General features: G+C 33.8%; 2 protein-coding genes across 3 annotated transcripts in view; both read left to right on the top strand.

The window, feature by feature from the left end:
* The window catches only part of LOC144847404 (intermembrane lipid transfer protein VPS13A-like), a 72,279-nt gene extending 63,186 nt beyond the window's left edge, over positions 1-9,093 (top strand). Inside the window, exons 66-78 of the mRNA XM_078703741.1 lie at positions 2,302-2,453; positions 2,738-2,840; positions 3,383-3,505; positions 3,752-3,888; positions 4,226-4,421; positions 4,597-4,672; positions 4,758-4,843; positions 5,018-5,095; positions 5,312-5,548; positions 5,637-5,788; positions 6,159-6,282; positions 6,467-6,526; positions 6,652-9,093. Of these exons, the coding sequence (XP_078559867.1) occupies positions 2,302-2,453; positions 2,738-2,840; positions 3,383-3,505; positions 3,752-3,888; positions 4,226-4,421; positions 4,597-4,672; positions 4,758-4,843; positions 5,018-5,095; positions 5,312-5,548; positions 5,637-5,788; positions 6,159-6,282; positions 6,467-6,526; positions 6,652-6,738 (1,611 nt within the window). The 3' untranslated portion in view covers positions 6,739-9,093. The remainder of the gene's footprint in view (positions 1-2,301; positions 2,454-2,737; positions 2,841-3,382; positions 3,506-3,751; positions 3,889-4,225; positions 4,422-4,596; positions 4,673-4,757; positions 4,844-5,017; positions 5,096-5,311; positions 5,549-5,636; positions 5,789-6,158; positions 6,283-6,466; positions 6,527-6,651) is intronic.
* Positions 9,094-13,556: 4,463 nt separating this feature from the next.
* LOC144848590 (protein MMS22-like) overlaps positions 13,557-14,140 on the top strand; it is a 47,842-nt gene continuing 47,258 nt past the window's right edge. For both annotated transcript variants that reach the window (XM_078705393.1, XM_078705394.1), the window contains exon 1: positions 13,557-13,707. In XM_078705393.1, coding sequence (XP_078561519.1) covers positions 13,702-13,707 — 6 coding nt within the window. In that variant the 5' untranslated portion in view covers positions 13,557-13,701. The remainder of the gene's footprint in view (positions 13,708-14,140) is intronic.

A 14,140-nucleotide genomic window follows, 5' to 3' on the forward strand; every position in this document is an offset into this window, starting at 1 on the left:
CACAACCATCTATTGCACCATTCTCTACAAGAATTCTCATAAATTTACCATTTGGATCAAACAGTTGTATTCTGTTATTTAAATGATCTACAACAATCAGGTTCCGTTCCTTTGTGAGAGCAACATCACTTGGTAACCTCATTTGACCCTCTTCGTTACCCTCTTCACCAATTTCACCAAGAAAGTCACCATTATCAACATTAAACTTAAGTACACAGTGAGATTCTCTGTCGGCCACATACATGGTTTTAGTTTCCTTATTCACTGTCAAGCCTCCGGGATGTTTTATTTTATCTCGACCAAATGTACGAATTTTTTTAAAGTTATCGTCACAAAGGACAACAGTTTTATTTAATAAATCACTATATATTATATTGCCATCATCCATTTGGTGCATATATGCAATCTTTGCATCATCTGCTACCTCTAGTCTTCCTATAAATGAATATGATTGGTTGAATTTTAGTAACTCTTTACTACAATTGGACACTATAATATACCCGTTTTTATCTAAAACTATATCTCCTACTTTTCCATCTTTATATATTTTAAGATCTTCTATGCCATCAATTGTATGCACATGTCCATATTCTTCCACTTTGATATCCACTGGTGATCCTTTAATGTGTGCAGATTCAGCAGTGATTATCATCTTCCATTCACCTTCCTTAGGGCATCTTCCTGTTATTCTATACTCTCTGAACCCAGGTTTCACTTCAGTGGCCGATTCCTCGCCTGATTCATTAATTAAAGTTACAAATAGTTGATGTTTCTCACTTCCAACTAAAATTGATTCAACTTTCACTTCAAATGGTTGTCCCTTTGTGACTGTAATAGATTTGTATTCTTTAGCAACCTCGTACACACATTCAGCATTTGAGATGATACCAATTCCTTCTAAATTTATTATCCGATCTAAGTTTTTAGATGGAATGAAACTTGGTGTAATTCTCCTGTGTAATGCTTCATAAAAGTTTGGTTCCAAAACTTCATCTTTTACAGCATTTATATTTGCCTCATGTGATATAAGTGTTTCTTCTGGTGTGTTCAACGATTCATTTAATGTTATCAGATTTGAATTAATGTGTTTAATTACATCATCAATGTTTTTTTTATTTTCGTTGTAAATCTCTTCAATGTCCGTCATCATTGCGCTGCTTTTTTCCCGAATCTTTTTAATAATGTTTTTTTCTTGTAACTCAATCGTTGTTCTGCATAACTGTACTTGAGATTCAAAGTCTGATCTTTCTTTAGTGACTGTATCAAGTGATTCTTTTAGTATGCCTCTAATTTCCTCCGCTACATGTTTTTATGATAACTTTTGTTTCATCAATCCTCGAATCAGACATCTGAAAAATGTTTAAAAAAATTATTATTTAGTTTGTGTATACCTACTTTATAATAAGTGCATATCTGTTGTTTTAGTCTAAACAGTACCATGCTTATGTTAAAGGTACGCCTACTGTACGATGAACCCAGACATTATTTACTTATTTGAGACTTCTCGGAAAGAACGGACTATAAACTGTAGGTCCAGTGCACACATCCAGCTCATGTGCACTTTAAAAAACCTAATATACATCTTTTTCAAGATGAGTAGGGGGTTACTCCGGTGTACTAGTACATGACTAGTACACAGCAAGCCACCTTACTTAGCTAACTCTACCTTGTAAAATTGTTAATGTTAATACCAGCCAGGCTAGGCCTCCTGGCTAGCTAGGCCTACTAAGCAGGGAGTTCCCTCTCTCTAGCCAAGCTTAGTTAGTAGATTGGTGATTATAATAATATAAACTGACTTGATATAGCAATACATTGATTTATAGAAATGAAATTCATGTATGCATATGTAGTAATACCATGACTCAGAATGTGTATGGTTAGCTAGGGGAGGCCAGTAGACATGACATTAGTCATTACATTTACCTTGTATTATTATTGTGGAAAATAAACACTAAACTGCAGTACATTTGTGTTTTGCGCCCTCTATAGTTCCTATTTATTGCAAAAGTAAATCAAATGGTTTATTGAGTGAGACTATTATTGTTTAGTACATTAACAACATTTTTTACCATTTTTTGTTGAATGTGCCATTTTAATGACATAATAATTATTCACTTGACCAAAAAGTGAATTGAAATAAAAATTATTTACCAATAACAAACTTCATTTTCTTTAATTTTTTGTGCCGCTGATGTTATCCAATAACTATTTACATACCGTGTACACAAAATACAGGATTTTCACAACTTAAGTTGGCTCATGTCAGGAATATTCCTAACTATCATACATCTCTCTCCTCAGATTGACAACCAGCTTCACGACGCTCTATTTACAACAGTGCTTAGACCATCACCACTTCCAAAAGATGTTGTCAAGAAATCTGGTTTTAAACCCTTCTTAGAAATGTCCCTGATAATGAGGCAGTCGCCTGAGAACAATCTTAATACTGTTAAGTAAGTACTAATTATTCTTGCTATTCCATCATTTATTACCAACAGTGCTTAAATTGCAGCAGGAAGATAAGAATTATTTGTTGTGTTTAACATAAAAGTTTGATCTAAAAAGAAAACAAAATACTCATGTAATTATAATTAATTATTATTATTAATTAAAATAACAAAACCACAACCCCACACCCGCCCACCCTGGCAATATTAATAACATCACATTAATGTAACATCACATTAATGTAACATCGCATATGTGACACCACATTGATATTTTACCATGATTGCAGGTATTTCAAGGTACTCTTACAAGAAGCTGTTGTCAAAGTTGATAACGGCTTTGTTCTTTCCGTTCTCGATATATTTTCTGGATTCATGAAGGAAGAAGATGATGTAAGTACGATTATTTATTTTATTTTGTTATTAATTTTTTTTTTTTTTTCAATTTTACATTATTTATTCGGGCTGTATCAAACCTAAAGTCTTCTGACTTACATGACCTTCCCACAAAAGACTGAACTTAGTTTGTGTATAATATATTCTCACGTGTTATAGATTTTTGTGAAATAAAATGAAATTGAAGTTTCAAAGTTTTATCATTGGTAACTGTAATGGCAAACAAAAGAATAATGTATTGTAGAGTATTTTGAATACATTCTAATTACTGTAAATACATTAATTTGCACCGATGAAGGGCTAGTGTTGCCCGAAAGCTCTGAACATTTTTCTGGCTGTTTCACTGTATCATTTTGATTTCGCTTTTTTTTTTATTTTATTTTGTATCTCATTGAGATCCAGCCACTGATATCCACAGCATATCATTTTTTTCAGTAATTTGCCTTTGCATTTAATAATTATATGCATAAATAATAACATATACTGTAGTATTTTAAAATTGTGTTGTTGGAATTGAATTTTTTGTTTTTGTGTTTCAGGTTGTATACTTGAAAGCTGATATAGCCATGATCAAGAAGCCTCTACATGAGCTAACTAGCGGCATATCTAATGATCTTAGTAGACCAATTTATTTTGAATACTTCCACTTGTCTCCAATTAAGGTACGCTTAACAAATGATGCAGTTAAATGTTATGTTATGTTGGGCATATCACTACCCTATTTGGGCATATCACTACCCTATTTGGGCATATCACTACCCTATTTGGGCATATCACTACCATATTTGAGCATATCACTACCCTATTTGGGCATATCACTACCCTATTTGGGCATATCACATTTTTTTTTCACACAGTTTGATAGTGTAGACAGAGCTTAATTCTATGTTTGTATTTTTTGTATACAGATAATTGTAAGTCTGTCATTAAGTGGGGAACCACATCGGACCACCAAGTCGCCAAAGTCATTCAAGAAGGATGTTTTTAAATTCTTCATTGACTCAATTGGCTCCACTCTCACCGAGATCAGTGATGTTGAAATCAAGTAAGTGGCTTGACATGGTATCATTTTATTTTTCATGTCCTTAAGCAAAAAGAAAATTTGACTGAATGGTTAGGACACTTAGGACTATCATTCAGAAAGACTTCAAGTGTTCAATTCCTGATAAGAACAACTGCCAGTCCACTCAGAGTACCTGGTTGAAAATTATGGTGGCATGGAGAGGAACTGACCACCCTACCACATACAGTAATGCCAATGCTTAGCACAATGATCTCCTAACAACTCTCATTTGCCTACATTCAGAATGAATGTGGGACACATGTTTACCATTTACTAGTATACTAAGATTGATTAATATACACATTTTTGTATTTTTAAGACTTGGATTTTTTGAGCGAAGCAATGTGATGTTGACCCAAGAGGAGCTCACTCGCAATGTGGTCAGTCACTACACTGGTCAAGCCATCAAGCAGGCGTATGTGTTTATACTTGGCTTAGATGTACTCGGCAATCCTTACGGATTGTATAAGGATATCAAGGAAGGCCTAGGGGATCTGTTCTATGAGCCATATCAGGTAAACCAAATCAAAGGTATCTCATTCACTGAACATGTAACCTTATATAGAGGATGATACACACAAAATAGATGCACAATCATAATCATCGTCATCCTCGTCTTGCTTTACTGTTCTGGATTAGTAGAATCAAAAGATGTTACTTCTTTTTACTTTAAAAATCATTTTTTTAAAGGGTGCTATACAAGGGCCTGGAGAATTTGCTGAGGGTTTGGCTAGAGGTGTTGAAAGCCTGTTGGGACACACTGTGGGTAAGTTGAGTACATACTTAATACTTGCTATACTTAGTGTTCATTTATTGTCAACATTAATTTGTATTGGTTCATTTGCATTCAGGTGGGGTTGCTGACTCTCTGTCAGGTTTTACTTCTGGTGTTGGCAAGACATTGGCTTTCCTCACATTTGATGAAAGTTACCAAGAGGTAGAATTATTATTTTATATCATGAATTCTCAGACTTTTTAATTAATTAATTTTTTTTATTATCAACCCAGGAATATGTTCATAAAATCTTCTGTTAATTTTATCATGTTTGAGTTTTTTTATGATTCTATACTTACTGTACTGTAAACGTTTTATATTTATGCTTTTGTTTAGAGACGGCTTCGTAAGATGAAACGCAAACCAAGCAGTCTACCAGTCAGCATTTTGTACGCTGGACAAGGATTCCTCATGGTAACCTTTGACCTCACATTTTGTATTTCTTTTGGATAAGCATTGAATGATGTACTGATCTTCATCACCACAAAAATACCCGCTTATTTACTTACTAACTTAAAACTTGTATGCTAACTTATACTTACAAGTGTACTTACTTACTAACTTACTTCCTAACTTAGAACTTACTTGTATGCTTACCTATACTTACAATTGTAATTTTTATGACATTAGGGTATTATTATGGGACTTGTTGGCGTGGTGTCAAGCCCAATCAAAGGCGCCCAAATGGATGGAATTAAAGGATTCTTCAAAGGTATTGGGAAAGGCATACTAGGTCTGTTTACACGCCCTCTAGGAGGTATAGTAGATGCTTCAACATTCATTCTTGAAGGCATTGAGAGGTCAACTGAGGTTGGAGAAGATGTGATGGCTCGAAAACGACTCCCAAGATTTATAAATCCAAACTTGGTAAAGATTGTTTAAATTACTATCATTTGTTGAACTTTGGGAAAAGTTTAATTATGCAATAAATAACATTTCTTCTTGTTTGTTGTAGGGACTAAAACCGTATTCTGCATATCAAGCCATTGGTAACGCTATCCTATTCAATGTTCGCCGTTCTGAATTTTACAAAACTGACATTTACTATGCTCACGCCGTGATACATTCAGAAGATGGAACTCCTGATGTTGCTTTGGTAACAAACAGGTCAGTGACCTTTGTATTTTTCACAACAGATCAATGACCTTTGTATTATTCTGTTTGATGTGTCTTGCCTTTTCCCCTTTACCTGGCTATGACAGCCAATAGAAAACATTGAATTTAAAAGGTACTGTATACTATATGCTAGGTATTATCTAACAAAATAACGCACCACTTTAGGTTCACCCAAAACATTTGCTTTCATGTTAAAGTTTGTGGACTTAGTTCATATATACAAACTGGATGTCAGTTGATAGAGTAAATGTGAAATATCATCATTAATCATATTCAAGGGGTAATTTTATTAATTTCTTTTTCTTTCAATTTATTTTAAGTAATGTAATAAGTAAACGATTTTATTACATGTTTTTTCCAGACAACTTCTGAAGCTTGATAAATGTCGATGGTATGGCGGTTGGGATCTTGAGGAGTCTGACTTGTTTAATAACATTACATCAGATACTGGGGTCGAAGGTCAAACAATTATGTTTAATATTAAGGTAATGGTGAATTGATGATATTTAACTGGCTAAATAGCTACAACATCCAATCACTAGAGTGTGATCATCATTAGTTTCACTATGATTCATGAACAACCATGAATTGGAAATTATAACAAGAGTACTTGTTGATACTTTTTATGTACCTTAAATATTATTAACGTTATAACTAATATAATTTCAGGATGAAGATGGAGATATTTTAACAAAAGATATACAGTGCAATAATGCTGAAGTTGCTACGGTAACAGACATTTTTAGTTTCATTTTGAATAAAAGTTATTGATAAAGCTATTGATTGAAACGTATTGCTTACAATTTATTTATGCTTAGCCTTCAGAATTAATTTAAATTCATTGTTTTTCTCAGTGGCTGAATGATAAACTGAAGAATGCAATAGACTCACAACGGTTGGAAATCAAGCAAACTGGAGTATCTATACAGAGTTTAGATTGACAACATTGATTGCTAATCACCATAGCAACAATATACTGGAGTAATGAAATAGTGTCGACGTGTACTGACTCTCACTACTAACTCTTCTTTTTAAGGATATTATTTTAAATGTGTCTTTGCTTTCTTGTATATTACTATCATTGTTTGACAATGTGTAAAGATTATTATATTTGCAAAAAGTCACTATTATAATAATATTTTAAAGTGAGTATACAATGATAACATTGTAATCCAGTCTTATTCCATATATGTACATTATTACAAAACTTGCCAGTTATTTTGAAAACAAATTTCTTTCAATTTAAAGAGTTACAGTTTTGATAGAAATCTTGTGATTGATACAGGGATTAAATCCTGGTCATACTCGATTTATAACATCCAAAATATTTTTACTGAATTGTTGAAAAATATTGATTTTTATATTATATGTAAAATACACTGATATAAAATACATATATGTTATTATACCGTCGCATATGTTGCACCTCCTATTAATATTTGCACTTTTATTAATGTAAAATCATACACCTTCCTATTTTTATATATATATATATATATTGTTAATTTAACATGTGCTCTAAATTATTAAGTAATTATATATAAATCTCTTCTTGCAAGATCCTCTATTAATGGTATTGTTGTATTGTCATTATATGTATTACCATTTATTTTATTGTATTGTTTACCATTGATAGAAAAATGTTGAATTATAAGTAAATATACCTTATTAGTTATATCAGTATTAAACATGTTCACTGTGTGGTTTGGTGAAATAACATTCCTTTTATTTGCAGCTAAGTACAGTGGCGTAACGGCTATGAGCGCTCACTGGCTAAACCAGAGGCCCCGGAGCTTATGGGGCCCAGAGGAAGAAAATAGGCATTACAATATGTGGTCGGAAACCTCCAGTGTTGGAGGGTCACTTAGGGTGCCTAAACCAGGGGCATAATGTCTCTGTATGTTAACAATAGATTACATTTGTTATAGATATTATAATGAGTTGAAAAATATTGATTTTAGTAATTATGGTAATATATTTATGTTATATATCCACCTGCTATCATATATATTTTATTGTGTTTTTGTGCAATAGTTCAGCTAACATTCTTCCACCATCTATCAATTCCACAGGAAATTATAAGTTTCTTTTGTTATACATTTAACATTGTGGCACTATGGTAAAGTGCTTCGCTCACTATCTCTGTGTTCTGTGTTCAAATCTGATACTAGTGTATGCTTATAGTAATATTTGTATTATATTGGTAATTATTTATATTTTGTATTAATAGTATTCTAACTATGTCATATTTATATATATGGTTTAACTTTGTACTTTTTTCTTCGTAAAACGTAGTACTTATATTTGTAAGAATTGGTATTTGTAAAGTCATAGAGTTAGTTTCTGTTACAGTATTACCCATATTAATAGGCCACCTTTCTGAATCAAAACATCCCCTTACTAGGGTGTCCCTTGAATGTGGGTTGGCTGTAGTGTTAAAACATATATATTGCCATTTGTTGTTTTTCAGGAGAGTGTCCTCTGATAGGGGTGTCCTAGGCTGGTTCAACTGTATTAGAAAGAAGATAATTATTATATTTTATGTAACACGATTGATTGATTGATGTTACAGAAACGCTGTAAATAACTAGTGATTTTAATTATCTATGTTTCATACTTATTTTCTTTTGCTTATCAAAAATAAATTCGATCAAAAATGTTCACATGTTCGAAAAAAAATAGTTCACAACTAAATAGTATAAAGTTATTGTTTTTGTTTAATATCAAATTACTATTGCTTTGCAGAGTTGGTAATTCTATTTAAATTAATTTCATGGTGCAAACAATATAAAATAACATGTAATCATATAAATGTAAACTAATTTATCTTATATTTTAAATTTTAAAATAGCTTTATGTTCTAATTATATCAGTATTAAGATAAACTTTCTCTATGTTTAAACTTTAGTACTAGTACAAATTTATTTTAATTTGTTCATAAAACACCCTCAAAAAAGGTGAAAAAATGAAAAGCAACAACAATTCAAAATCATGATTACTAGGTCTTAGATAAATATTAACTTATTACATACCTGTATTAGATATTGTGGTTTTGAAGTACACTGCAGTATTTAACTATTAAATAATGGAATATCTATTTTATATTAAATGTTATAATGTAATGATCTTATTTCGAAATTTAAATTTTTAACAATTAATGGTAACGTAGGCCAGCTTTCTACATCAGAAAAACAGAATTTAAAAATATGTCAATATTATGTTTATCCATAGAAAGCAAAGAAATCTATGATTTTGCTGGTTGTGAAAATGATTAAACTTGGTATTTGTAAAGCACATTTAGTATTCCACAGTGCAACTGATTTCAACTATTAGCTTATGTTCGTTTATATCTTAGTTAAAACATATTTAAAATTAAGATACTAAAATAGTAATATATTGCTTATACAAAATGTGGTACTCTAAAAAGATTGTGGTACTGTACAAGAACTCTAAAGATAGCGGTAAAGATGTATTGATGTTTATGTTCATTAAAATGTTAATGAAATATAACGTAAAAAAGGTTTAACGTAAAAAAGGTTTTAGGTAAAACAGAATAAAGGAAGTGTTTCAATGGGAACTATACTAGATATTTTTGTTAATGCTGTACTATTTTAATTGTACATACGTGGACCTATATAAATTAGACTACTAGTGCAAGGCAGATATATATATTAGGCACACGCAACGTAATTTGACCATACAAATACCTAAATTAAATTATATTATACCAATAAATTGACGGGTCATCTGTCGCTTGTGAGTGGTCAAATTAAGCTTGGTGCCCACTAGGACGCAGCGCCAGGAAGTAGACGCAAGCGAGTTGACCAATGACAAGCAAAGGTAATTCATCGCTTGTGATTGGTCAAATCCAGGCCCGTAGTCAGGGGGGGGTTTTTATGGTTCGGGCGAACCCCCCTTTACAGCGAACCCTCCCTTAACCGACTGCGAACCCCCATCCCCGACATCCCCAATACCTCACCACCCTCATCTCTGAAAATCCTCCAAATACGTGCCCCACAATACAAAAGGTTAAATTGAAAAATTCGTTAACTCGTTCGTGAATAACTCATACCTTATTGTTAAACAAATGAATTGGTTGCCGAAAAATAATACGAATTTTTGGTCCCAGGATGTAACATGATATTGACGTGAGCTTGGGCACGAACGAATCGTACAAAGGACACCGCTAGACAACCGCGTACCTATTGTTTCGATCACTGGCAGTCAGCATGCATATATAGCCTTCCGACGTACATCAAAAAATGGAACGCTGCGGTTACCTACAATATGTATGTGTGGCTATGAAGTATAGTGGATTATAGTAAATTTAATATATTACACTATAATATCTATGGTATCATGTACTGTAGTTTACACCTATAGCATTCGATTATTTTTTTCTAGACCACCAGCCGATACGTAGGCCTACTCAACTGTATCAATACCACCTATTTACATTGATATATTTAGTTTCCTCAACAAATTGCTGTAAATAAATATAGATAGAGCTATCAGGGGCGGTCGCAGGACTATTTTAAGAGGGTTGCCCAAAGACTCCAGGGCTGTAGACACTGAGTATTTGAGCAAGAAAATTGTTAAATGACACCCCTAGATGGCCGCAAATGGTACTCTCGCACGTAAAATTCATGATAATTTTTTTTTCGTTCAATGCGAACGTCACGGGGAGGTCCCCGATGAAGGTACCTTTGGTACGGTAATACATTCTAATAACTGTATCAATTCAATCAATTAATGTAAATTAATTATCAATTAATAATTTTAAAAAGTTATACAAAAAATATGAAGCTGTTGCTATAAATATATTGAGCAAAAGGTTAAATTGTATAATTTGGAATTTTAATTCATTTAAAAATGCTAAATAAAGTCAGATGTTAAAAGCACCATTTCCAAAAATTCATTTTTATTTATCCACTATAAACTTTACAAAAGTGTGTTTTAAACCACACTCCAAATAAAACATAGAAAAGAATGATAGGACATTTGCAGAAAGAAGCAAACTTTGCTCTGCTACCGGTATAACACGGTTCAAATTTCGGAACGTCTATAAATTACTACGGAAATTCGGCCTAATATTTACGAACGTACGGAAATGAAGATAAATATGGTACTACACGCATCGGAAATACAGAATACGCACAATTATGATTTGGCCTAAAAATTGGCTTTAGATTATGGAAAACCCCCGGCAAAACGCAATAATTATGGACAAATCGATTATTAGCCTTGGCAATATGCCTAATATTTAAAAGGAATGAATATAGGCTATATTTCGTTTGTCGATGAATTTTTGAATTCATGTATGAATGATTGATCCATTAAAGGTAATCTGTGATGGTTCTAGTAACACTGCTATGCGTGGGTAATTTGTGAATAACGTAGTATGCTACATACACGAGCCTAGATAGGGAAGATATGTACTGTCGTTCATTGCGAGAGGAGGGGGAAGTCCGGTAATGTGTCATGAAAAATGTAACAAGCCAGAGATGAAATAAAATCACTAACATTTAGCTGATTGTCGTTGTTTTAGTCGTCGTCAGAAGTTTATCGACCGACATCTATTTCTCATGTGTTGAGCGTTTCTTTAATTGAATAATTTTGGATTTTCAGTAAATTGCCAATGGTTTATTCAAAGTAAAACTGTAACTAATCCCTCACTATTCAATCAAAATGTTATTGTTATACTACTATATTGTTGAAAAATGGATTGCGTGACTTGAAAATGGATTGATAGTAAAACGTAACAAAGATACGTTCTTGTCTGGTTATTAGGTATTCATGCTCCGATGAAGCAGAGGATTATTTTTGTAGCGTTCCATTTAAAATGAAAAGAAATATTTTGGTTGTGAAGGTCGTTTTAACAATTAGGCTAATATCAAAAAATTCAACAATAATAAAATGCCCTGCAACTCTGTAACTACTTTATGACTAAGCCTATCAAGTTCCGGGTCCGGATGGATATTGTATACGATGAAATGGAACTCAATTTTAATTTAGTGGCAGAAACAACATTTAGTATGAAATTAAGGCTGTTGCCCGGGCCACAAGGGAAACACCCCTGGGTCCGCCCCTGGCTATAATAAGCATTGAATTTGCCTTCTCACCCAAATTGTGCTTTTTTGGGGGGGCTTGTAACTTGAACGCAAAACAAAATACCGAGTGAATGATCAAACAATCGGCGGTGGTTCCGCACACAGAGCACGCGCATATAACATACGGCGGCAACAAATGTTATCGTGAGGAGGAGGAAAAAAGTACGATCGTTTTGTTCAATCGTAGCATGCTGCATGAGAGTGTTTTTCCGGCCAATTAGAGGTGCCATTTATCATGAATGTTATGTACGAGACTACCATTTCCGGCCATCAAGGGGTGTCACTAAATTCGCCTCAGACCCCACCCGCGGCGCAGTGACCCAAATACTTATTGTCCGAACCCCCCCTTGACAGATCCTGGCTACGGCCCTGAAATCCCTTACGTTACGTCTTTGTGTTGCGTCGCTAGTGGGAACCACGAATTACTTGCGTACGTCGTTGCGTTACGTCCACGTGTCACCAATATTTAAACCATTGTATAAAATACATGAGACATAAGTAAATCTACCATTTCATTAACACATTCTGTTGGCATGTGTACGTCATTCGCGGATGGATATGACAATGCCAAATCCCATACGTCAATGAAATGCACAGGTACATCCGCATAAAGTTCTCTGATAATTCTATTCATATCCCAGAATACCCAGTGATTGCTCTGCACTCTGGTTTGAAATATTTTATGATCACGTGGGTGTGAGCTTCTAATAGCAACTTTGACGTCACTACACCGATTCATAAGTCGAACGATTGCTTCCTTTATGTAGAACATATGATCGCGGTACGTTGGTTCTGTCCAGGCGCCATAATGGGCCCAGTGTCCTAATATTATGAGGTATTTACAATTGGAATGGCCAGGTAATCCATCTATCAATTCTGGCTCAAATTGTTCCATCACGTGTTTGATTGGGACCCGTTTACCGAGCGAGACTGGCAAACGATTATAGTGAAACTGAATAACAAAGTTGCTATATATTTGTTGAAAGTGCATCCGGCTAATATCGCCTAAGTTCCTGCGTCCCAGTCGGTTGTTCAGTGAAACGTACCATTGTTTAACCGTGGAATCTCCAATAATGTGTACTTCATGACCAGTGAGAGCAGCGTTTATATCAGATGTAGACCACGTTTTAGTTTTACATTCCAATGACTTCCACTTCCCGTATTCCCAATACCCGTTAGAAGATAGTTGAGGTCTAAAACCAATCCTGCATGGTGTTCTTGGTAACGGTGTGGTCCTCTCATTTGGTATGGATTTCTGAACGTTTAAGTTTATTGAAAGAGGCACCCTTTCGTTGTAGAATGGGCTAAAGGAAAAAAACAAAACAATTATTATGATTTATAAAACGTGCGAAGATGTTATGACACTACAATAATCATATTCAATGTTTCTTTTTTTAATGGGAAAGTTCGACTGGAAATGTTTAACCTATAACAGTCGTTCTACAAACAACTCTATACCAAATATTAACACCTTAATTAGGAAACCAAGATCAATATAAACTTTTTCATGTGCTGAACATCGGTCATCGTTACTATGCTAGATGCCGCTCAACCAGGTTTGTATTGTTTATGCAAATTAACTCATTTGCATATACCGCAGTTTTAACGCAGTTGGTTTTCCGCGTTAGTTCAGCAGTCAGGATACAGGCCGAGATTTGTGTACCAGTTTATCACGGGTTTTTATTTATTTACTTCGATTACTCAAGATTTATATTGCCTTACTTGTGGATTATATTTGTTACCGGTACATTTCCTTTGAAAGTATACTGAAATGGAACACATATTTCATACTGGATGGAGGTATGTTTTGCTATCTATTTTTAACACGATTCTCCTGTAGATTATCAGTATTGTTGTATGGCACGATTGACCATAAGTTGTATTACATTGTAGGTCAATTATAGGCTTAGGATTTTGTTAAATAGTTCAGTTTCGACAAATGACAGAAGTCCTATGAATTTAGACCTATATATTGACATAAGTGTAACTATAAGTCTGGTTCCCACTAAACGCAACGCAAGCGATTTGATTATGAATTATCCAAACGTTTCGCTTACGTCCTTGCGTTGTCGTAGTGGGAACGAAGCTTAGACTACCTTTTAAAGTACTCGGTAAAATTGAACTTGTTAAGAAGACGATCCACAGGTTTGCTAATAGCATTTGTATTTTCATCCGATTCGATACTTTTAAGTTCATCACATCTGTGACGTAATGGTTGATCACAGACAAAAAC

The sequence above is a fragment of the Antedon bifida genome, chromosome 7 (genome assembly GCF_963402885.1).
Source record: "Antedon bifida chromosome 7, ecAntBifi1.1, whole genome shotgun sequence".
NCBI lineage: Eukaryota > Metazoa > Echinodermata > Crinoidea > Comatulida > Antedonidae > Antedon > Antedon bifida.